Source organism: Parus major, chromosome 1 (genome assembly GCF_001522545.3).
Source record: "Parus major isolate Abel chromosome 1, Parus_major1.1, whole genome shotgun sequence".
NCBI lineage: Eukaryota > Metazoa > Chordata > Aves > Passeriformes > Paridae > Parus > Parus major.
This window is the reverse complement of record NC_031768.1, coordinates 28,954,926-28,980,402: the sequence shown is the minus strand read 5'-3', so window position 1 is coordinate 28,980,402 and position 25,477 is coordinate 28,954,926. Positions and strand designations below refer to the sequence as shown.

At 37.0% G+C, this 25,477-nt stretch overlaps 1 protein-coding gene across 1 annotated transcript; it reads left to right on the top strand.

Annotated features, from left to right (window-relative positions):
- The first annotated feature begins 3,486 nt into the window (after positions 1-3,486).
- On the top strand, positions 3,487-23,943 carry TMEM182 (transmembrane protein 182). The gene is made up of 5 exons (XM_015642342.2): positions 3,487-3,920; positions 4,312-4,411; positions 5,840-5,938; positions 14,441-14,578; positions 22,542-23,943. Exons 1-5 carry the CDS (start codon positions 3,780-3,782, stop codon positions 22,763-22,765), a joined length of 702 nt encoding a protein of 233 aa, XP_015497828.1. The 5' UTR covers positions 3,487-3,779; the 3' UTR covers positions 22,766-23,943.
- Positions 23,944-25,477: the final 1,534 nt, after the last annotated feature.

Sequence of the window (25,477 nt, the reverse complement as noted above, 5' to 3'; positions counted from 1 at the left end):
TGCTATTGTTTTTTTACAGTTTTTTTTCCTTTTCTATTTTTAAATAGAAGAAGGGGCTCAGATACTATGTTGAAGCTGGAGCTATTATATGCATAAATAAAATATGCAGATTCAGGACTTAGTTTAATCCTATCTAGCTGGTGAATAAAAAGAAATAAAATAAAATAAGTTTTGCAGCTTTGTTAAATGAGACTGGAATCCATCCATTATGTGGGTCCTTCAATCTTCACACTACACGTCAACAAAGTCAATGAATGTTGGGCTTAATTAGCCAAATTGATTGAGTATTAAAGCTGATTTAATTACTTCATTGTCATTATAGTAGAGATAAATTTGGCTAAGTCGTTTTGGTTTAAAATTACAGTACTGCAGAAATTTAGGAGTTTTGAAAGGAGTTGGGGAATGACTTTGTTTAAGATTCAGAATAATGATTGTTTTGCCTTAGTAAGCTTGGCTCTGTTTTCTCTGCCTTGAAACTTTCTTCTATGGAAGAACCTTCAGAATTTAATTTAATTAAAGAAAAAAGTACCCTGAGACTTTCTTTGAGTATTCAAGTGGTGGATAACATAATTTTTAAGCTGACATAACAAGTCTTAACATGGCTTCTGATTCATTCTTGACATAGACGGGCATAATGCTGGCCATGTTAGAGTATTTGGAAGATAACACTGCCAGAGAATGTGCCATAAATATAAAAGAGAATAATTAAATTAGATCCTCTCAGGATGAACATGCTAAACTGAGACCAGAGTGCATGTACAGTATATTAAAAATAAATACTTGCACTGCACAGGCAGTAATTCAGCTGTCATTTAAATTCAGTGAAACTTTCCATGCAAACTGATTGCAGTGAAGCAACTCACAAGAGTTAGTTACTCTCATGCAGAAACAGGTTCACAGAGTCATGGACATATTTCTGTCCTGAAGCCAGGAAGGTGTAACATGACTGGAACTAGCCATTTGATATTTTTTGGTTGGTTGTTTTATCAGTTGTGGTTCAGTGGCTGAGACAGGGATCTGGAGTTCTCTTTTTTCTTCTAATTAAATGTTGGAAAAGTTCACTGTTGTGATGGTATAAGACCTCCCATTATTTAGGATGAGCTAAGTGGCACAATAAACAGTGCATAGGAATTAATTTTTAATAGATATCGTGAAGGACTTCATATAATGGATTTTTGTTTATTTTACATTTTTGTTGTGACTGTCTATCTATTTGAATTTCGCTGTATGAAATACATGAACTTTGGGCCAGTGCTTTCTGAGGCTACCCACACACCAACAAAATAGTTGGGAACTCCAGCTCACTGAGTATGATTCAGTTTCAGATTAAGACCTTTGCCTTCAGACATCTCCACGTGAAACACGGATCTTTGCTGCGGTTGATCGAGGTCTGGCTAAAAGAGTCAGTGGTGTCTCCAGGATGGCCTGACAAGCTAATGGAGCCTGGCTTCAGAGGCAGCCTGGGTCACACAGGTGGTGTGAACCTGGCCTGTAGCTGTCACTCAAGAAAGGTGTCAGCCTCCTCTAAGTCCCCCTTGTACCTGCCTGCCCAATGTAGATATGTAGATGCCTTAGGCATCCTAGAGCATCCGACTGTGGGAGGTGATGGAAAAGCCACCATATCCCTCTTTCCAGGCATGATTTCAGTCACCATCATGTGGGGTCCTAGTGTCATCCAAGGGGAGTGGGGGTATCTAGGATCCTGTGTGGGGCTAGCAGATAGTTTAATAGGGAGGGAAATACACCCTTCTGGCATGGCAGCTGAGAGCCAGCAGGATACTCTGGAACTGGCTAGAGCTAGGTGTCTGCCTGAGTGACTGAGCAGAGCCCTGCGAGTCTAACCTAGGTTGTGATGAACTGCTCTCTGGCTCCACTGAGTGTGATCACTATTGATTATGATTGAAATACATTTAGTTTATATGAAATTGTATAAATTTGCACATGTTAGTGCTGAACTGAATCCTACTTTTTTATTTTTTTTTTAGACACATTAGAATAGAATTGAACAGAACAGAACAGAATATTTCCTGGAGCTGACCTGCAACAATTATCTATTCCACCTGCCTGACCACTTCAGGGCTGACCAAAAGTTGAAGTATTATTCCAAATTGCAAGTAATCAATTTTAATTTATTTTATAGCACATTCTGTGTGTTCTTATTTTTCTAGATTTTTTTTTTTTCTTTGATAGTGAAAATAAAACATCACTTTCCAAAATTAGTTTTCCAAACACCTCCCTTCTGCTGTATCAAAATGAACTGCATCAGTGGACGTCAGGAAAAACAAATATGACAGAAAGAATCTGTTGGAATATTAATTTGCTGCTCTGCATACACTGAAACTCTGAAATGCAAAAAGGCCACAAAATATTAGATGTGCTTGTGTATGAAATTAGTATCAGGTTTGAATAAAGTATCATTCATAACAAACGTGCATATGATGTAGGGCAGATTGTGTAGTGGTATAAAAACCACTGAAGAGGACACAGCACCAGTTCATCTCTGTAGAAATGAAGAGAGGTGGTAGAAACAGTGTTTCTTTTCTCTTTCTGTCCTCAAGCATGCTGATGCACTGTCCAAACCAATACTGGCATATTGAAGGTAGGAGTCCCTTTGGAGTCTTAAGTCTATTGCCATAAAATATTGTGATAAGTGTTTTCTGGAGTAAACTGGCTTAATTCTTCTCTTGAGACCAGCACTTCCCAGTATGTGGTATCAATGGAAATTCTTACTCTGGTGATAAATAATTCCAATGAAATTTTATTGGGTAAAGACTGTAGGATCTGGTACATGTTATACATCTCTATAGAAGCATGCCCTGTAAGCCATGAGAGATGATTGGGAATGCCTGCTTGAAATGAAATGAAGTTGTTGAAAAAGCCTTTTTCTTGTACAGTGAGTACTTGTAATTTAAATGTTTCACCTCATCACTTTCCAAAATGGCCAAAGCATGAGTTTGTGAAAGCCTCTTCTTGTTTTAAAAAGATTGAAGTTTTTTATCAGGTGCTTGAAGGAATTTTTAATTGCTTAAATTTTTGATATATGCAAAAAAAATTGCTTCTGAATAAATAAAGCATTTAAGTGTTTCTGTGTTTAGTGTTGCTAAAGATATTACTTAAAAGGTAGGATGTAAATTTTTAAAGATAACTGAATATTTATTATATATGATTTTTCAGAGGCATGTCTTCATTTTTGGTTACCATATTTTAAAAGTCTACAAAGAATCCTCAGCCTTCTTTTGATAACTTGACTTATAGTAACTTCCAAAGTGTTGCAAGTTTTCTGCTAGTAGCTAAGGAAACTTTCACCACCAGGCCTGAACTTTATAAGTCCTTGCTACTGTGTGCTCTGTAATGCTGCTCATGTAGATGGACAGAGCCATTGCAACTCCATCTCCACTGATGTTGATGCACCAGCTGCAATAATATTTCAAGTCAATCCCTGATTAGTTAGGGGAAGGTCAGCTATTTCTGACTGGCCTCGCCCGGACAGCGAAACAGAGCAAAGCTCTGCCATCAGTGTCCTAAAATAGAAGGCCCTTTTCATCTGTCAGACTTGAGTCAGCCACATGGAACACAAATTTGGAGACACAAATCGACTCACAGGGAACTGGGAAGAAGGACACAGACAGAAAGTCAAGTGAAGAGAAACTTCTTCAGATATGAGCTGTATTCTCCAAACAGTTTTTTAGTTACTTAAACAATTTTTATTTTATTTTATTTTTTAAATTTTACTGCTCACCTTTTACGGGGGTGTTTGTTTGTTTTTAATAACTTCAATAATGAAACTGAGCGTGGGGATATTTTTTGGAGGCTTCTTTGCAGCTCTGGGTGTTTTGCTTTTTTTGGTGGCATTTGGAACTGATTATTGGCTTCTTGCTACAGAAATAGGAACTTGTTCAGAAGTACCTGAAGGTGCTGGGGTTAGTATGAACTTTTCATTTATAATGAGAATGATATATATAGAATTTTTGGATGTGTTTATTTTCTAAGAATTTACTTCTGCATATACCTTTGAATATACTAATTTTGACCTTCTGGAGGCTTGCAAGCCTACCACAAAACCTCTTATAATCATTTGTACTCAGCTCTAAAATGAATTTTTATTTTGTGATACTATTTTGCAGTATATTATTTCAAAAGAAGAATGAATGTTTATAAATGCTATAGCTGACCTAAATTCTGACAGGTTGTGTGTCATTATGATGGTATGGTGGTGGTTTTTACCTCAACATCTAATTGAACTTAATTCTTTCAGCTGTTCAAAAATTGTATGATAATGGCTTTCTTTTTGTTTTTTTCATTCCTCTTTAGGGAGAGAAGGCCACTTTCCATCATGAAGGTTTCTTCTGGAGGTGCTGGTTTAGTGGAAACGTAGGAGATAATAATGCCAGCATGTGGAATTTTTGGTATAGTAAGTAATTTTCTCTTTTAAATTATCTACAGTAGTTTGTTCTTAATATTGTTGGGGTTTGGTGTGTTTTTTGTTTTTTCTTCTGTCTTATGAATCATTAGATTTCACATGGCTTTATGGGGATCAGGTTCTTTAGCTACCCTAAAATAAATTCTTGACACACACTTTTGTAATCTGTACTATAGGAAACCCCAGCACAAAATGATACAAGTTGAGCTATCAGATTACACTGTGATTGTTATGGATGCCCTCTTAACCTAAGTCCATTCTTAGCTACACAGTTTTTTACCACTTACTGTTAAGCTGTTGGTTTATTTATTTTATTGTTTAGTTGGTTTATTTCTGTTAAGCAGGGAAAAAAGAGCTTAGTGGTTAGCCTGGTCCATGAATTTTTGCTTGGAGAATTTCTCCATCTGTTCTTAACTGACGACAAGTGGGTTAAGAAGGGAGTGGGCAACTCCACAGTGAAAACAGTGTGGGACACACCATCTCCAGAAGAGCTCCTTTATTACATTCATAGATGACCCATTGCTTTCTTTCACTACATCCAGGATTCTAAGATAGAATTCCAAGACCAGATAGTGTTTTACAACCAAAATCTCTCTTTAAGAAATCAAGAAAACTTCTTCTCCAGTCTTTGACACTTCCTCTGAGGTAGGGAGCTCACTCACCTTATTGCAAGATTTCCATAGTCTTTGTGAAAAGCAGGTGCCATCATACAAGTTTCACTTCAATAGCCCATATTTTCCTAACTATATTGCTTTGTCTTGGGTGGAAAATGTAATACTCACTGTAGTTAATTTCCCCTTGTTATTTATTTGGAAAATTATGTGGTCAGGAATCTGAAATTTAGATGGGGTTTAAGTTATAGTCAGGTTTTGTTTTTTGCCAGGAAGAAGTTGATATTTTTAGAAGTATTTAATATAAAGGGTAAAATTACCCTTTTCTGGAGGATACTCTTCCATATACTAGACTCATATTGTGGACATTGTAAACTTTCTGAAGATGCTTGATATTTTCATTGTTCTTTCACAGAAGAAAAATTGTATGGAAGAAAAAAAATTAATTTGTTTGTTTAGTTGTTTTTTTTTCTGCATATGTAATAATGAGAAGAATGTAATTTACCCTCAAATGAGAAAGGTACATATACATAGAAAGGCATACATATGCAACACATATAAATTGCAGTGTGCTTTCAGCAGGGCTCACTTACTGTCCCAGAGTACAAATTGGAATTGCTCTTTAAGGAATATTCTTATTTGGATAACAAGAATTGTATCTCTTACTAAACCAAATTCACTGTAAGCTGTTGCCTAGGAAAGGACCTGAAATCTTGACCTATGAAGCACAGTTTGCCCATTTGAAGAACAGACACACAATATTGCTAAGGCAGTAAAATACTAATCTTTAGCTTTCTTTCATTTTTAGCCAACCAGTCACCTTCTAAGAATTGTACGCATGCTTACCTGTCCCCATTTCCTCTTCTGCGAGATGAGCACAACTCAACCTCCTATGACTCTGCAATCAGTAAGTATTGTTTGGTGCAAGTGAACACAATGCCTATAGTTTCAAGAAAACAATTTGTATGCTTCAAAATAAAACAGCCTTATCACTCTGCAGAGTTTAACTAACAGAACTTTGGTATTTCATACTTTTCATAATTTTACAACGTGCATATTTAAGCCACTGTTTAACAAAGCACATAAAGAAATGCTTAGCTTTAAGCATGATGGCAGAATGGAGGTAATTTTTGGGAAAAAAAAAAAAAAAAGAAAAAGAAAAAAGAAGACATTTCCCTTCTAGTGTTTTTTTTTTTTTTTCTTCAACATAGTAAGTATCTTCCTTGGACTGAATGAATTAAACAAGTACTTCTTGTCATGTATTTCAATAAAAATGGTTTTGGTTGGATTCTTTTGTTTTGTTTTTTATTTTGTTTTCTTTTGTTAAATAAATAACCACATATAGAAATGCATTGCATTTTAACTTTATGTGGAAGGAGGAGTAGAGCCTTGATGCTTTCTAAATTTATTTAACTGACTCAGATATACTTCACTGAGAAACTCTTGTAATGTAAAGAGATACATGTAAGTATATATTTATATACAATGGAAGACAAACATTAATAGAAAACTGTATGTTTGAATAGTGCCTAAAAAGCTCTGTCTTTAGACACTTAGAAACTACTTAAAAATATCAGGTATATTTAATCAGATTAATAGCTTTACACAAACACATTTGAAGTAAATAACTTCTGATACCTATTTTGTATGACTTTTTACACAACCTGTGATATGTGCTTGTTACATGTCTCTGAGCTTGCTGACTAAGGGACTTAAGTGATCCCTTCCTGTCATGAGGCTGTAATTATGCTTTTGCTAACCTTGAAGTGTCTTTAAAATCCAATTTTTATGCTGCAGACATGAAAAAGAAAATAAAGTATAATTATAATGGTTCTTTTAATCTTTAGAAATTATGAACTGTTTGTCCAGGAGGAATTCAGACCTCACCATTCAGAGATCTAATCTGTAACTTTACAGCACACCTAGAACAGTTTATCTTTCCATTTGAAAGTGACAGAGTCATCAGCTCCTAATAGCCTAGACAGAGTTTGTATTCCACTCTTCACTCATACATTCACAAAGGTTCCTCAAATTATATTGCATGATTACACAGAAGTGGACAAACAAAGAAAAAGGAAAGGAGAAGGAATATCATCAAAAGTTTAATTAATTTTAGTTAATGTTTGCCAAAAGAACCACAGCTCAAATATAATTTTCCTATCTATATTTCATATTAGGAGATTAAAAGTAGGCAGAACTGTCCTATAGATGCTGGCCCAGGTAGAGTATATTCAGAGCCATTCCTGCTATATAAATAGATACAGTTGGATTGCTTTCGAGCTCATTAAAACTGAAGAAGCTTTGGGGTTTTTTATGCCTACATTTCATTTTCAGCATCTAAGCTATTTACTAGAACAGATATGATTGTTCAAGAGTCTTTCACTACTTTTTATGAAGAAGGTTATGTCATCATCTCTTCTGTTAGTTCAAAACTTGTTTCTGCTTTAGTCTAGTTTGACAATCCTGCCCATGATATTTGTCAAACAAGTTTTAAAAACCTTCAGCTGCAGTTGCTAAATTAAGAAATGCTAGAAGGTTATCCTTTTCTTCTTGACTCCCAGTGCAGGAAGTGGTTCTCTACAAAGCCAGTGGAAAAAGGCTCCAGCTTGGTTTCATGGAGAACAAGATTTCATCTATGATTTGTATATCTAGTCTGTCTGCATCTAATACATTGCACCAGCTAAGCATAGAACAAAAGGGCACTACCAAAAAAATTAGGTTATTGTCCCCTTTTTTGGTTCTGCTACTGTTTCTTGACAAAATATTACCATTTTCATGGCTCATAGCTTTCTCGACATATATTCTCTTTTGGAGATGATAAAAAGCCCAAATCTCCTCTCTAGGTTTACCATTGCATTTTTACTGAGTCAATCAAGTTCTATGTTAGCAAGATATAACAAGATAGCAGGAATTTTTCTGTCATCTTCATTTGCTTTTTCATAGAAAAAGAAACAACTTAATAAAGTGCTTTAAACTTCATTGGAAAAATCAAACATATATAGAACACATTTTCTAAAAATCTCCAAGTTTCTGCTCAGAGCACTATTATTTTTTGAACAAATAAAGGCATGTGACTTTTTAACAGACTATCTGTCTTAAGAGACTTTTGTATCTTATCAGAGGAATTTGAATTTAACTTTAGCCCCTTTTGCAGTTCCTTGCGTGGAGACACGTAAGTGTGTCACTGTCCAGCTAGAAGAGTTCAGACAAAGATAAGTTGCCTGAGGAGCATGAAATCTCTGATGCTTTTTGAGGTCAATGTCTGGACCAAGTTCTCTGTTGACATAACTTCTTTGGCTTTAGTAGGAATTTGGCTCAGAGCTTCTCTGGGACAGAATTCAAAACAGGATCACCTATCCTCTCTTAGTTTATTTACATATTTTTATATGCTGGGTTTGTATTTGTGTTGTAGTTCCCAAAAATCGTAAAGCACTGAGGACAGGGGACTCTGTAGTGTTTCAGTATGCCTTACAAAGCTTTAGACCAAAGGCTCAGTTCATTCTGATGTACAAACCTAGACTATGAGCTCTTGGTGTCAAGGACTACAGCCTTAGATAGAAATGTAAAGACAGAAGAGCCTATGGGGCTGCTTATATTGGAGGTTTGAATGCATGTTTTAATGTAGGAGATATCTTTTAATCATTATTGTTAGATGCATGATCAGCTTCAAAGGGTTAGCTAGCACTGCTTTGAAAATACAGAAAGTTTGCTATATCTTTTAGTCATGGTTATAATGTTTTTATGCATTCATTGGTTTTGTTAAATATTTTGACAGAGTGGGGAGGACTTCCCCTAGCTGTAGTGTAAGGTATTGTCAAATGGTGTGTGATCTATCATTTGTGGTTGATGTACTTTAAGAAATTTAATGTCATGTAATTTATCTTAACCTGAAACAGGTTCTAAGTCAACTCAGGGGAAGCCTGGTTCTAGTGACTTTCTGTGATGGTACAGAGGTTTAGAGTGACAACTTTTAGAGTGTGCACCTCTTAAGTTGACTTAGCACCTCATTGTGCTGCCAGCAGATTCATTTTTATGATAATTCACATAGGTAAGTGCAATAAACTACAATCTAGGAATAAAAAAAAAATAAATTAGACCATGCAACAGAAATACCACAGCAGCAACTTATATATTTTAAAATAAACATATATTTGCATAATCATAAACAGATTAATTGCCCCATTAGGCTATTCTGAAAACATAATATATAGTACTTTAATATTAATTAATTACTAGATAGATTCATGCATATCACTAGATTACTTAACACTGCTGTTCAAGGGTTATCTTTCCTAAAGTTCTTTTACTATAGGACAACACTAGGCCTGTTTTTGTAAAATGCACAAAGTTCTTACCCATGAAAATAGTCCCATTTGCCATAGTGAGATTGCTAAGAAAAAGAAGTGAAAAATCTAACACTTAGTCACTAATTCATTATTTTTATTTTAGTGGATTTTTTTCAACTTGATTTGGAAATAAACAGTAGTTCCCTAACTGTTGTAAATCATCCCAACACCTTTTGAAGCTGAAGTGGAAGCATTTTAATGGGGCAGCACTGGCACATTAGTTTAATACTCAGATTTTTAGCCACTAAAAATTTTTTCCTGACTATTAGTATCTTATTTTGTCCAGTACTGGGCACATTGCCAGCATTTGATGTAATGCCTAATGGATAATACACAATGTTCATAGGACTGAAGCAAAAATCTGATTCAGCAACTGTTAAATCTAAAATGGTGAGATCAAATTTATTGGCAGGTTTTTTAATGGGTTTAAATTAACCTAAAGTTATCTGGAAAATTTCAGCAATGAAATCTGAAAATAGAAGCTGTACAACTGAAATGTTACCAGCATTCTAGGGGAAAAAACTGCTGTTATGTAATAGTCATATAATTGCCCATGAGAGATTGTAATACAGTACATTTTTAAGTGTGATATCTGTGGTCCCCCAAGCAGCAATAAAGTATGAAGCATTTTAAAAAGCAGTGTGAATCCATCTTGTGAATATTGTATTTGTTTTACTGTTGAAGTTATTTTTGGAAAAAATAAATTATTATAAGGGATAGTAAAGGGTGCTGAATGAAGCTGTGAAAAGTCTTGCAGGGTTTATTGTGTTGCCAGGTGTGCCTCCTGTGTTGCTGCTGAGATAGGTGATTTCATTAACAGTTGTTTATCTCTTGGGTGGGATCAGTTCAGGCACTTTCCCTTTCACTGTTTTGGCATTGTGTGTGGCAATACTCTTCTCAAAAGCATTTCAATATCTCTTACATTAAATAGAGAGGTAAAAAACACACACATTCCAAAATACAATCTACTGTCAGATGACAGGAAATGCTCCCTTTCAGATGTGATCTTGTCTGTAATAGTTCAAGGAAACTTTTCTAAGTCGTTTTGCCTACCCCTGTGAGTTTTTATGCAGCATTTGAAACACGTTTCAAAAAGCTTTTCATAATAATAATAACAAATATAATTTATTGTATTAAATATAATAATTCATATTGATTTTAAGATTAAGTGGCTGGGGTTTTTATGGTAGTCCACAGTACTTGTATGGACTGATGTCTGTGTTTTGAAAACAATTTAAGTCAGCAAGGGCAGTGAAATACTTGGTATACTTTCATGGTGCTGATGTTAACATTTCCAATAGTGGAAGGGTGTTGCTTTGTGACATTAGCTGTGCTGTTCCTGACTAACAATTATGGAGCTCCAGAAGTGTCTGTGGCTGCTACGCAAGTGTGTTGTTGTAGGTGATACCGCTCTGTAACTTTTCAAATATATTATTGCTTCTCTTTCATATCATGCAGCAGTAACATCTTAAAATATGAATTTTTAACTTCAGTTTGTAATAAGTGATGGGACATACTATACTAGATATGAAGGCTTTTGGTAATTTTCAGCCGTTTCTCCAAAATTTGGTCCCTTGCACAAACCCAGATACTTCTAGTTTTCAAATAATGCAGAAGTCTCTAGAAGGATCTAAATTAGGATCTTTAGAGGGAAAAACAAGTAGCAAGGGAAAACTACAGGTCATGCAGTTTTGGAGGAATATAATGTTCCCATACAGGCCTGATGGTGCAGTTGTGTGTACTCCTGTTTTCCACTATGTCTATTTTATTTTTAGGGCTGCCTGTCATTTCCAAGGCAAATGTTGTACTCAACAAAGGGGCAGCTTACCAAGATGAGTTACAAAACCTTCTGTTTAGCACTCTTGCACACAGAGCAATGGTATCTAAGATTTTAAACACTGCAGATATGTTTACTTTGCACTGTGCAATAGTGCTTGTACTTTAGTTCTTCTGTTGTAGGAAACACTTGGAATCATGTGTGTATTTGAGGTGGGTAACTCTAACATACCTGTGAAGTACCTGGAAGACACAAAGGCACTTCTTGTCATCTGGACCAGAATATGGGCTATCCTATGAAATACCTCAGTGAGACTTGAAATTGTGCAAAGTTTTGTTAGCACTTTGCATAGATACACTTTGTATGGGTTCACTGAACCATTGTTTCCTGAAACAGACTGTTTGGATCACAGTGTCAGCCCTATTAACAGGATGTAAAGAAGAGTAATTCAAAGCAGAATCTTCTGTTGCATTTTATCTATCATTGTGTATCTCGACCTCAGAGTAGCAAGGTCTTTGACTTGAAGAGTAATTTCATTCTTAGAAAGATTTCATTTCAACCAGCTCTTTTGTGTTCATCTATAGATGACAGCTAAGCTAAATGACAGCAGTAGGCCTGAGTTGTAATTTTGAATGACTAGCCCTGCAGAAATTGATCTTGCTCATCTAGGCAGAGAAGATGGGAAATGTGATCTAAGCAAAAATGGTTAGATTATAAAGTAAGTGAAGCCATCTTTTCAGGAAAATTATGGCTTTTTAATTCCTGTACAAAAGTAAACTCTGAGTGGGCGTAGGGCGTTTCCTCAGACCTGTGCCACAAATGAACCAAATGACTTTCTGCCTTGCAGATTAGAGGGGGTAGTATTTTGCTTGAAAAGTCAAAGATTTGTGAGCAGACTTTGTACCTGTCAATTACATTCTATTTTTCAATTGATGCTTAATAACTGAATTAGCTTAGTAAACAAATATTAGGATAATCAGACTTTATCCTGATTCTTTCGAGTAAATAACTGTTTTGGAGAAATAGAATGGAAATGTCTGTCAGGTAATAACTAGGTGAAATCAGTATTTCACACATAAAGCATAAAATAGTTACAGTGTTGGAGCAGGTAAACAGCTTTTCTCTTGTATTATTATAGAGAGGTTGAAACAAATTTTCATCAGTTACATTTGTACTTCTTTTGTGCTCTGTTTCTAATTTGAGTATCAAATCAAGCTTTTCTTATGAAATTTCACTAAAAGCAGACTTCAAAGCTTCCTGTATGAATAACAGGTAATGAAAATGGATGTTGGTTTTGTAATGCTAGAGAATCTTGTGTCCTCCTCCATTCAGAAAATAGAACCACTGCTCCACGGCTTAGGTGACTGACCATAGTAATATACAAGAAAGCTTTTTCAATGTCCATTTTGGCCAATATGTCCTATTATGTAGTATGACTTTGAAGTACCTTGGGCCACCCATGTAAAAGAGTTGGGTGGTTATAGATTGATTTAGTGGTATTAGGGTTTAAACGAGGAAGTAATGTCCCATGGACTTGGAGTCTGCAGTGAAGCTTATCAAAGTAGCCCCATGAGTAAAATAATATGAAATTGCTTCAGAAACCCTAGACTGAAGGACTTGAGAGATTTACCTTTCTAGGTCTCCATTCCCTGTCCACTTGCATTAAGTGAATCATTTAACTATGTGTTTAGCTTTAAAAAGGTGCCTAAATCCCATAAGAGGTATAGTACTTAAAGCAAAACACATATTTAACTGCTTTGCTGAGCCATAGCCTTATTTCCTTACCTAGTATTCCAATAATTTTTTGTTTATGTGGAGACTTGGATATGAACCAAACCACAGTTTAACCCTTTTGCCAGGTACTTTCAGACACATTCATCCTTTTTATGCCCAAATCTGCTGATCAGTGTGGCAGAAAATTGTGTCTCTGAATGTTTGCCTGGATTAAAAAGGGTGTTATTTAAAAAGTGTGACTAATGTAATGTGGCGAGCGTGATCTAGCTAATACATTTACAAGGCTGATGATGTATACTTTAACTTGAGTTAAACTGGTCAAGTTAAAAACCATAGACTTTTGGAATACATTAGTGGGAAACACAAGCTGCTTAATGCCTAGAGCACCTTCAGATTTCAGATGAGAGAAAACCTGAATTATTACTGAATAGGTGTCTCTAACAAGCTGTATGAATTTGAATCTTTCAGGATATGAACCAGTATAATAGTTGCTTGGTTGTGTTTTTCCATAACAGTAAGTAGGTGCTGTCAGATGAAAAGTGGCAGTTTCTTTTGTGATACACTTTTCCTGACTTGCCAGCTGGCTTACATGCTTTCCCCGAGTTGGGTGGAAATGTTTTTCACTGACTGAATTGTCAGTGCTTTAAGATTTTCAGATCCGACGATGGAGATCTTTACAACTCATAATTTTACTAATGGGTTGTGTTAATGTACCAATTTTTAAATTCATGGGAGAAATTTATGTCACTCTTGTAGCATTTGTAAAATGATGACTTTGTTAAATGGATGTGCAATTAACCAGCTAAAAACTAATTGTTAGAAAGACTCTTTTGGCCAGAGTATGTCACAAAACTCTCAGCTCATTTATCACCAGCTGCATCCATTAATTCAGCACTGCTTGGCACTGCCTAACAGGGGCTTCTGAAACATCACATTTTAAATTTAATAAAATACAAAGAGCTTTGGAGCAGAAATAGGCTGGTTTAAGACACTTAGCTGTTTTTCAGAAATACAGTTTACATTTTCTTAGTTTCTCCCTGCTCCTAGCTTAAGTTTCTTTCTGCTAAATATGGCTATATATAAGGAGTATTATCCAGCAGTAAATTGTAAAGAACTTACAGATTGCTATTGGTGATATAGTCTGGACACTAAGAGTGTCAAGATGTTGCAGGTCTCTGCTTCTTCCACACAATTTCGGTAAAATAATTGTATCCTGTCCAATCATTTATCCCAAAGAATCACTGCTATAGCTTTGCTGTACCAGTTGTCAGTTTGGTCAGGTTGCAATCTTACAAGGTACTGCTAAATATTCAGCAGATGGATTTCATTCAGAATAACTTACATGCTGTTTTCTATAATCATTAGATAAGGACTGGTAATCAAACCTATTTTGATCCACAGGATATATAATGTGGATAGAATTAGAAAATAGAATTAATGTTTCATTTGTTAATATGTGATAAGAGAAGGAGGATGGAAAATCTTTGTAAGCCAACTTGGGTAAGCTCTAAAAAGCATTGTATTCTTTTTCTTCCTTCTTCCTTTTCTCCAGTTTATCGAGGTTTCTGGACGGTTCTTATGCTCCTGGGAGTGCTCACTGTTGTGGCAGCTAGTTTCCTCATCATCTGTGCAGCTCCTTTTGCCAGTCACGTTCTATACAAAGCAGGAGGAGGCTTTTTCATCATTGCTGGTGAGTATCATGTTTGCTCAGTCAATTATAGAGTAGAAAGGATGAGTAATTTCTTCCATTTTCCTTAACCAAAAATTCTATCAGTCATGGTTAAAAGAAAGAGAAAGCATATGCTTCTAGCCTTTGGCTTGTGGAGTACTTGTCCTGGAGACAATTCTTTGCACGGTTATTTAGTCATGAAGCTATTATAAAAGCCATTTTTGGGTTAAGGTTAAGAAAAAGCCAACAAAACACATCCAGGGCAAATAATGGAATTACACTGCAATTTCAATCTACTTTTTTTAACAGGAAAAATAATGCATAGTTAAGAATGTTGCCTTATAGGATTCTCAAGGGCTTTAGCTAAGGAGAGGGTTTTGTCCTTTATCAGTGATGCAAAAGATGATTACCATGGACTCTGAAGAAGTTGAGAGACAGAACACGTTTACATGACCAATACAAGAAAATGCTTTGGATGTGATAGGACTAAACAAAATAGTTGTCATGTATGAGTAAGTAGGAGTTCTGTGAATGAAAGATAACAAATAACTGCATTCCCTCCTTCCTCATAACCCACACGTACGGCGGAGAATGCATCCTCCCAGGATTCAGCTGATATGGACAGCTCACTGGCAAGCTGTTTGCTTAACCTTGGGAAGTCTGTGAAGATGTCACACTGGCGTGTAAGATATAGTTATATAGGATGTAAATGATAGTATGTGCTCTACTGCTGTTCTCTGTGGTTTAAAGCCTGATGAGGGGCAGCCCTGTGAGAACATATTATGTTACAGGGCAGAGCCACCTGTGTCTGGGCTCTCTTTTTGCTTCTTACGCTGACCCCCTGACCTTGCTTACCCGTTCACCTCTAAGCTCTTCATATGCAGCAAGTGATCATTATTCCCTTCCAAAGGACTCTCAGTGAAGTGTGGGAAGTATTTTATGATATTTTAATAGAAGAAAATCTTGAATACTTACATTTTATCTCTTGAGAATTACTCCTGCACAGTTTTAAAAGACATACAAAAAATATTCATAGACTGTTGGAGATTCTAAGATATTTCAGTGCTTTTTGTCACTAATTTGCAGGGCAAGAGCCCATGTGAGTCTCGCTCTTTTTCTGCATTTGTAACGCATGAAAAACCTCAGCTGTCACTAGAAAGTAGCAGAAGCTGTTTGAGAGGAAAAGGACACTTGAAAGATGTGGAGCTGATGGGCAGAGGTGCAAAGCGATGCCTGTGTTCTCCACTCTGGGTCAGTTCATCTGCCCTCATTTAAACAGGGGAAAGTTAGATCCCCAAGCCTGTGTTAGCCTCCCTTGGCTTCCCTAGGAGGCCTGTAAGAGGCAATAACATTCATTGGCAGTAAAAACAGTAGGTATGTAAGAAGTCCCCCAGCTGGGGATTCATTTCATACTGAAAGAGGGGCATAATTGGATCAGATGAATGTGCTGTGGAGAAGCCCTACACCTCTCTTTCCTTTACTAAGAGAATCTAGAGAGACTATTTCTTTATGTAGGTGAAGTTAAGTGAGCTTTATTATCCCAGTATGTGACCTTGGGTCTGTGTCTTTGCCCCTTTCGCCCTTTGTCCCTATAGAGCAAATGGTTCTTCAAGGGAAATCCTGATTTTTTACTCCTCTGTATGTAGCATGCTTCAACTTCAGCACTGTTCTCAATCAGGGATTTAGAAAAAAGATATGTTATTTTTACTATTACCATTACTGTTGTTGAAAAGCAAAGGTCTTTAGCAATATCCTGCTATAATTTGTCAAAAAATAATGGTGGCAGGAGAAAATAGGACCCATTTAGCTTGCTCAAGACAGAGCAAGGTAAGATAGAATCTGATGCAGAAGAGGGTGATGTGCTCTACTGTGTCCCTGCTGCCCTGATCCCTTCTCTGTCCATCTCCTTCAGAACTAGAGAGGCTTTTCATTTACTGCCTGCCAAATCAAAGCAGGCCATGGAAGTGATGAGAAGTGGTGCATATTTATCACTTCTCAAGCTTGTGATCAGGATGCAGCCAGGATGTGCACCTACTTAAACACAGACCTAATGGGAAAATGAAAAGATGTAATGTGGCTTAGATTAATGGGAATTAGATTTGGTGAAGTTAGAGTTCTTCTAAGACAGAAACCATGTTGTTTTGAAGAAAAAAAAAAAGGAATTATACACATTATTTTGAAAGAGCCTGGATGCTGTCTTACCACAGAATTCAAGTATGTGTTATACTGTAGAGAATAGTCTTCTGAGAAGGAAGATAGACAAGATGATAGCTCTTTGGAAGTTAGGAAGAAGATAGGGAGATCAGTCATTTTCCTACTAGCATGTCTTAAAAAAAAGTTAGATTAAATAATTTTAATGCCTGTTATTGGACAGAAGTATCTTTATCTTTTTGCAGCTTTAATTTACAAATTAGCAGCAGATAAAAGCTCTCCCTCAGCTGAAGAGTACATTGTAGCATGATCTGCTGTGATATCCTAGGCTTCCAGAAGTAGCTGAAGATGCTATTGGGAATGAAAGTCACACCAACTGTTCAGCCATCTGAAAGCTGTTTCATATGAACCAACTGCTTAAATTTCTATTGTCAACAGTAAGAAACACTCAGGTGGACACCTCACCTTCTCTGTGATAAGGCAGATAGATTTGCCTTTTGGAGGCACCCATTTAAGAAGCCTAAACAGAGATCCTGAGTGACACAAATAAATGTATGTAGAAAAGGACCTCTTGTGGCAATCAAGTCTGACATCCCATTTAGAGCAGGGTTGTCATCAAAGTTAGATCAGGCAGCTCAGAGCCTTATCCAATCAAGTTTTTAAAATCTCCAGTAACTGATGTTACACAGCATCTTTGCCACAGTTTGACCAACTTCTTTGTGAGAAATGTTTTGGTTTTTTCCCTTGTTTTCACCTGATATTGCCCTTGATGCACTTTATGACTATTACATCTCATCCTGTCAAATCTGTAGGTCTCTGAAAAGTCTATCCCCATCTTTTCTATAACTCCATTTAGAATGAAGACTGGATTCTTCCCTAGACTAAAATTCCCCTGCTCACTCCGCCTCTACTTGTTCTCCCTTAAGCTTTGTGGTGGCCATCACCTCAGTTTATCAGTATCTCTGTTTCACATGGGGACCCCAGACTGGACATAGCTTACAACATATGATATCACAAGTGTTGAATAAAGGGTGATATTAGTATTTTCAAGTCTGATGACTGTGTTCTTTCTAATGCAGCTCTGTATGAGGTTAATTTTCATTTCTGCCAGAACTGCTTGAACACATAAAGGGACGATTCTTTTACTTTAAGGAAATTGTCTATGATCAACACCAGATTCTTCTGGGCCCCTTTGCCCTTTAAGGCAGTCTTTGTCCTTCAAGGCAGCCTTTCTTAGGATCTTGCATACCAGTTCTCTGCACTCATTGAAGTGTATTCTCCTAAGTTCTGGGTCTTACCTTCTGTATTCCTCCTTGGATATTAACCTTTGCCATTCCATGGCCATTATAACTACAATTAACACCATTTATCTTCTTCCTGACCCATTCTTCCTTAATTGGGAGTAGCAAAACTTTGTAACCTTATTAACCACCTGAGGCCACAGGTGAAACTACACCTGCAATACCTGTGGGGAAAAGTGAGTATCAGTTCGATTATACCCTAGTCAGTGACTTGAATGCTGCCTTTGCAGCCTCATCTCCATGTCTACAACATCAAAGGATGGTCCAAGAACAGCTACGGTACTGAAAACTTTAAGAAGCCTTATAGTTGCTTCAAAGGTCGTAGGAAAAGAAGAGAAAGCTGCCATAAAATGGTCTTGTAGAGAGCCTTCAATGAAGTCCGTAACAACCTTGTGCCTCTTTCTGCCTGGTGGTGGTGAAAACTGTCCTCTTGTACTGATGCAAATAAGCAATATACCAGGTTGTACACAGAACATTACAGAATCACACCCTGGTGAGGAAGCAAGATTAGAAGTATGACTGCTGCTTCCTGCCAAAAGAGTGAAAAAAGATGGTACTTTAATTTGACATCCTAGATGAGGATAAAAATCTGTTTTCAGAGACATGTACCTACTCCAATAACTTTTGCATGGGATCCTCTGCATGTACTTCAGCAGAAAATGCCAGCCATCATTTTTAAATAAAGGTCACAAGAGGCCTGAATTCAGGAATCTGAAATAAAGACAAGAACAGAAAAATGCATTTAATAAAAAAATATACACACACATAGAAGTTTTTCTCAAATGAGATAAAGAGTCCTAAACTTCCAGGCATAAGTAAAAAGCTCACATCATTCTTTCCAGCACCTGTTGTCTTCACGTCTGCATAGTAAAAGATTCATGCCATAAACAGCCATTCACCATTGACAAGTGAAAGGCATTTCTACGTGGGAAGAATCAGTACTAAAGGCCAGCAAACTGCTTCTTGAATTCACAGACATTTCTAAAGGTTCCGTATTCTTTCTCCTCTACAATATGCACAAGTATTTGTTTGAAAGAAATTCAAAGGAATGAATGTGAAAGACAGAAAAGAGTGACCTCAGAGAAGTCCGTGTCTTATCACACTGAACAGAGCTATGTTTCAAACATGTGTGTTTATAAAAAAAAAGAAAAATGAAAAAAAAGAGACAGAAAAAAGAGTAGGAGGGAAGTATTTATTTGTCTTAATCTCTCTCAGACATATTTCATGTTCTAGGAATAATTTCCCCCGTCATTATTGATTCATGCAACTGCTGTTCTATTTTTTATTCACTAAAAGGCAAAGGCAAAAGGACGTCTGCACTCTATGAAAAAGGTCTGAATGCCAGAAACGTAGAAATATATCACAGCACACACTGTTCCTAAAAATATTTACTTCAAGAAATTGTGGATTTTTTTCAGTCTCAGTAATTTTGTCTTGGAGCTTGCCTCTGAGAGTTCACGACATTCCCAATAGATTGTCAGTGCAAGACTGCAGGAGCAGATTTCTCAGGATAAATACATGTTCAGTAAACTGTCTCAGCACTTAATTCCCATGAAATCATAACTCTGTGAAAATTAGACAAAAGGAGTGCTAATGAATGAATACTGATGGAGGCAACAGGACATGGTCAGTTTTTACTTAGCCTGATTCTATTGTTCAAGATATTTATTGAACAAGCTGAGTAATACACCTATTAATTAGACTCCATTAGCAGGTGATGAGAACCCTTAAATTCTCCTTTAGTGCCTTAATTAACTAAGAGGGTTTACATACTCTTCCTTTCTTTTTCTTACCTTTTAAGGGAGGACATTTATCTCTGCTTGACATACATTTCTTCTGCAAATTCTCATGCCCCACAATTTGCCACTCACAGGTGTAACAGCTTGCTGTGAAATCACACCCAATGGATAATAGATTCCTTGAAGTTGTTTTACCACTGGCACCACTGGATTGCTGTTTTGCACCTACATGGTGTTGATTCTAGTTTAACCACCTAGGTGTTGCTTCAGAGTGCCTGAAAAATAAAGGGTGTCCATTTCTAGATTAAAGCACCTTTGATGCAGTTTTGTTTTAATGACAGATGTTTTTGACTAACTGCTTTACATAACTTTGCTTCTTCTCAGGATACCAGGGGGCTTTCCAGTCTGCAAGGCCTGGATATACTTACCTGCTGCTATAATAAGGAAACATACATCACTACTTTTTGTAATTATTATTGTTTTGGACTAAGTTTTCCCCAGTGTAGAGGTTAAATAGAGGACTAGTTTGAAAATGCATAGGCACAGCCAGTTGAAGAGGTAAATTCTAATGTCCTTATGGATTTTGCCAGATAATTAATGTATCTTTCCAAATCTTAGGGCTGTAATTTTTTTTTTGTTTAGGTTTTGAAACCTTGAACAAAATATATATATCTAATAACTCCATTTATGAATCTTTCCCTGAATCTTTCTACTTTTTTAAATCAAAAGTTACTAGCTCTTTTTTGTTCTAATTTTCCTTGTGTTGCCTACATTATCTGTTATCATTAGATGTTCTGTTCTAGGAATCTTCTGCTCAGTTTGAATTATATTTGAAGAGTCTTCAATTTAATTTCTCACTCTTCATGTCTGGCCCTAAGGCGATCCTTCTCTCTGATTGTTTCAGTGGTTTTATGTTTAATACAAGCACAGTACTAAATTCCATCAAAATTGAGTTTTACTTAGGTAAAATACTTTCAAAATTGAATTTATGCCTTTTGGAGTTGAGTGTTGGGTTTTCTCAAACTTTGTTAGGAATTTGAACCTTAGCAAAAAATGTAATCCTGGAAGTGTATTTCATAGACATGAAATGTGTCTGGCTCCTTCTTTATTTAGTTTTTCTGCTATTATTTCAACCTCCTAGAAATTGCAGATCCTTTGGGAATGTTTTGATTATGCCTCAGCTTAACTACTTCAGCCCTTTTTTTGTTCGTCTTCAAAAGACTGTGTTTATAAGGATTGAACCATGAGCTCTCACCTGTCAGATGTTCAGGATGCATGTAAAGATTTTACATTTTGTCCATAAAGCAGTAACAGGAAGATCACCAGATCACCAAGTTAGCTGATGCATCTAACCTGCCTGGTTATGTCTGCATCGAGTGAGGGAGTGAGGACAACAGCTGTTCCCTGGTAAATGGGCAGAAAGTTTGGGGAAAGGAGGTTGTGAGGCAGCATCTCAGGTTGGGGATGGGGATGGGGAAAGGTAACCATCAAAGATTTCCAGGCCATGTGGATATGGAAGCAAATGACTGGCCATGGGTGCTTACAAAGTGCACCTGTAGGTTTTGCCACAAGTGTCACATTTGTTCAAGGTTGCATTGCAAGTATTTAGCAGGATGGAGAAGAGACCACAAATACCTTTGACTCACAGCCTGTAGCCTCAAGTTTGGCAGTGAAGTGTTCCCAGGACTGTGCCCTGACTTGTGTTTTAATGAGGCACATTCTGGGATAAAAACGTGATGGGGTGGTGTCCCTCAAATATTTTAATGTTGGAATAGATGTTCCTGCTGCTGTAACTGTGCTGTGACAGCTGGAGATCAGGGAGCAAATGGGTACAGGCTGAAGCATGCAAAAAATTTAGACTCGTGCCCTTGGTCCTCCAGCAAATCTTCTTCTGGAGCATCTGTTCTGCAGGCTTGCATTTCTCAAGTGTCTGCATTCCTCTAAAGTGAAATGAAATATTAGGAATGCAACTGATACTTTGGAAAGCACTTTCTTCTTATATCTCCTTCTGGAGTATAGTAACAAGGAGATTATCAAAATTTGTAAGGACATGTGCTCCTATTACTATCGTGTATAAACAATTCGAAGGCCTTTCAGAGGAGTGGTTGGGAAAAGGCTGTGAATTATGTGGTGGATTAATTTCAGGAAGCTGTCATTTCCAATTTGAAGTTATTACTAATAGCCTTCTTCATAGTTATTATTTAATTATCGTTGGGTTTTGTTCCTCTACCAAGAGCTTCTTTTCTAAATGTGGATGATTTTGAGTTAAATAATTTGAATTTTTATGCAAAATATTTGAGTAGAATACTCTGAAGTTTTGTGTTCCAAACACAGCCCATTTCATAAGAATAAAGAAGAAAATGCAGAGAGATGAAGATAATAGAAAGATTTCCCACTCCTTTCTATATCCATAAGATTGATAAAAAAATTGTTGGAGTTTGGGAAGCAAAAGTACAATTTTTTTTCCAGATTGTTCCATTCCATTCCCCTTCCTTCCCCCACCTTGATCCCTGAATTCAAAACAGTAAATACCTGCATGAATTTTGTCATCAAAGTCTGCCTACCAAAACCAGATATGTCCTTTGTTATGGGAGTATGCCGTTCAGTGCAAATCAGGAGCAAGATGGAAGTAGTGCTAGTTAGAGGAAGCCAAAGGCAAAAGTTATCCACTGGTGGCTGGCTGTGCCATGCTGACAGGACCTCCAGCATTGATGGATTTTTAGGTAATATACATTAAATGCACCCAGCATCTGTCTCACACTCTGTTGTTAAAACCTGGTGTTTCTTTTCCAGGTGTCTTGTTTTCGCTGGTTGTCGTGATGTATGTCATCTGGGTCCAGGCCATGGCTGATCTGGAAAACTACACAAACATGAAAAAAATGGATTGCCCAGACTTTGCTGTTTATGTACGTTATGGCTGGTCGTTTATGTTGGCTCCTATAGGAGTATTTTTTGCTTTATTAGCAGGAATGCTGTTCTTATTGGTAGGGCGTGCCATTTATTTACACTCAGACTAGTCAGATGCTTCTGAAGCTTCTGAATACAGCAATACTTGTGAAACCTTGTGACAGAGTAAGCTGGAACACAATTTTGTACATTATTACCATTATGGCAATCCTAAGTGTGCAGGCAGACTTCTGGAATTTCTTCTATTAATTGTTTAAGGGTGAAGGACACAGAACTCAATACAGGAAGTAACCATGTTTAGTCCCAACTACTTGTTTTTAATTATTTAGAAAGTACACTTGTGGTTCTTCACATTGTACTACTAGCAACATTTTTATAGGTTAACAAACAGAAGAGGATAAAACTTTTCTGCAAGCAAAACATGAATTGGCTCAGATCAACATTTTATACATTTATTTTTAACTTTTACTTTTAGCATTTACACACTGTACTTCTGTCTGCAGAGAATAGCACAAGGTAGAGGAGAAGGCAAACATTCAAACACAGTAATTCAATCTACCTCCTCTCCTGTTTTCCACTACTTGCCTTAGCTTTAATGGCAGCAAACATGTCTGCACTTCATAAAAATAGAGTGCAGTTGTTCATGGAGCATCTATAGGAAGAGGACGAGAGAGAAGACAATTGCCATGAATGTGTAAAAGCATAACTGTTCTATTACCCATTTCTCTTTTCTGTATGCATTTGAAAGCTGTTTACTTCTGTTTTCTAAAATCCATGTGTTGCATGATTCTGTAAGCCAAAATGCCATAGTACAATCACTATCTGAAATTCTGCCAAAATTGTACTTTGAATTATAGCATTAATATTTTAATTAAGTTTTAACCCTTTTATTTTTCAGTGGAACAATTGGCTCCTCTAGCAAATATTTTCATGGTTGTGTAAAATTAATTTTTTATTAAAAAAGATTTACTATCAAGACAATATCTAGGACATGTAAATGTGTGTCTTATGCAGCCTTCATTTTCCCACATATTAAAAATCTGCATTATAGACCAAATCCAACTTGCCTACTAGGCTTTCTGGAGAAAGCAATGAGCCTAGCTAAGACAGCAGAGAAGATGGATTTGGTTCTGCACTGTAGGAGTGACTGGTTCTATGTGTGCATGCACATCTGTGTCAAAGATGGGGTAAGGATGAGACTGTATGCATGGTATGGAAAAGATGGGGTTGAGTTTTAACAATGGGGAAACTTTGTCTGGCATTGGGCCCAAATAGAAATTAAATCATCTAAGAGTGTGCTGGTTTTCACTTTGTAACTCAATGCAGAATAGTTTGGGGCTGATGGGGAAAAGTAAAGGCTGCATGTTGTTCTTGTTCATAATGCTTAATTCCACAGCTGTTACGAATACTGAAAGCATTGCTAAGAGGCAGGGAAGGAATGCCCACAGAGAAGATGTGGTGGGCCAGATTGGATGTTACTTCCATTTTGGGAGGTTTTTTGATTGGAAGCTTTCCAGCCTTTCCTGCTACTTATTTATTTTTCCCTCATCAAGATTAGTGTTATACATTATAGAACAGGAAGACAGCAAGAGTGGGAGGTAGGGAAGCTTGGACTGTGAGGTTTAGAATAATTACCAATTCACAAAAATATTTTTATTGGCAAATAACATGGTGTTTTTAATTACTGTGTCAGAGAGTATGATGGGTGAATTTTAACCAAATATTCATAAGCTCATAAATGATAGCCATCCGGAGAACATTAGGGTTACACCATTATGCCGTTGGTTAGTCAGGAAATGCTGAAATTAACCCTGCTTGTTGTGCATGTGGTATTATATTCCTGCCCTTAATTACACAATCACATACTGCTTCTCAAATAATAATTCTGTTGGTATTTTCCCTCTTTACAGTCTAGGACACTCACTGGTAATTGTGAAGATAAACTCAATAATCAAGAGTTATTGACTAGTTACCCCCTCCCAAACCCTGTCTGCTTCTCTGCAGGGGACAGTTCTCCTCCACAAGAGCTTAGAGGGGGAAATATGTTTGAGCCACTTTCTTGCAGCTTTTGGAAGCTGGAGGAATTGAGAGGTGCCTCAGAGCTGGACTTCTTCCAGCAAACCCAACCAACCATGTGTGCAGCAGCAGCTAATAAACTCTGCAAGGACTGAGCCAAAGGCTCTCATGGTGCCCTTAATTCAGCCCATATGCATCTTCAGAACTCTCTCCATTATGCAGCTAAATTAGTAACACTTTTGTGTGCAAGACATCCTTTCTTGGAGGCAACCCTTTGGGTCAGACTGTGGATGTAATGGCTGTTGAGATCCAAGGTATTTCTGAGGATTCCCTTGGAAATACCTGGAAGCCTTTCCAACACCAGTAGAAATTTCTTGAGTCCTCATAAATTTTTCACTCAGACTCATACTCTAGCAGCAGTCTGTAGCTCTATCAATTTGCTTTAATTGGATTTCCTCTTAGTGGCAGAACTGAAAGTCAGGTTCCTTCTGAAATGGTGGGGTTTGTTTGCTCCCTCCAAAAAATGTATGTAGGTAAGCACGTGATATGTAGTAAGTAATTGCTGCAGGCCAAGGAATGGTGTTAAGGGTGGTGGGGAGGCATTTCTGGATGGATATTGCCTAAAAGCACAGTTTAACTCTTGTTCTTCTGATTTCATTAAAGAGCTATGTGCAGGGGAATGGGTTTGTAAGAACTTGGGGAAGACAGGCCAGCTAAGGAGACTTGCTTTGTGGCATTCTTCCAGATATGCTTTTGTCTAGAAAATCCTTGGCAGGGATGCAGGGATTTTCATGAGAGCTGAATAA

Bases quoted from the DNA above. Each gene is read 5' to 3' on its own strand.
- TMEM182 (XM_015642342.2), top strand. From the start codon at position 3,780: ATGAAACTGAGCGTGGGGATATTTTTTGGAGGCTTCTTTGCAGCTCTG. The intron at 3,921-4,311 runs GTTAGTATGAAC...ATTCCTCTTTAG, and splicing joins AAGTACCTGAAGGTGCTGGG to GGAGAGAAGGCCACTTTCCA. The intron at 14,579-22,541 runs GTGAGTATCATG...TTTCTTTTCCAG, and splicing joins AGGCTTTTTCATCATTGCTG to GTGTCTTGTTTTCGCTGGTT.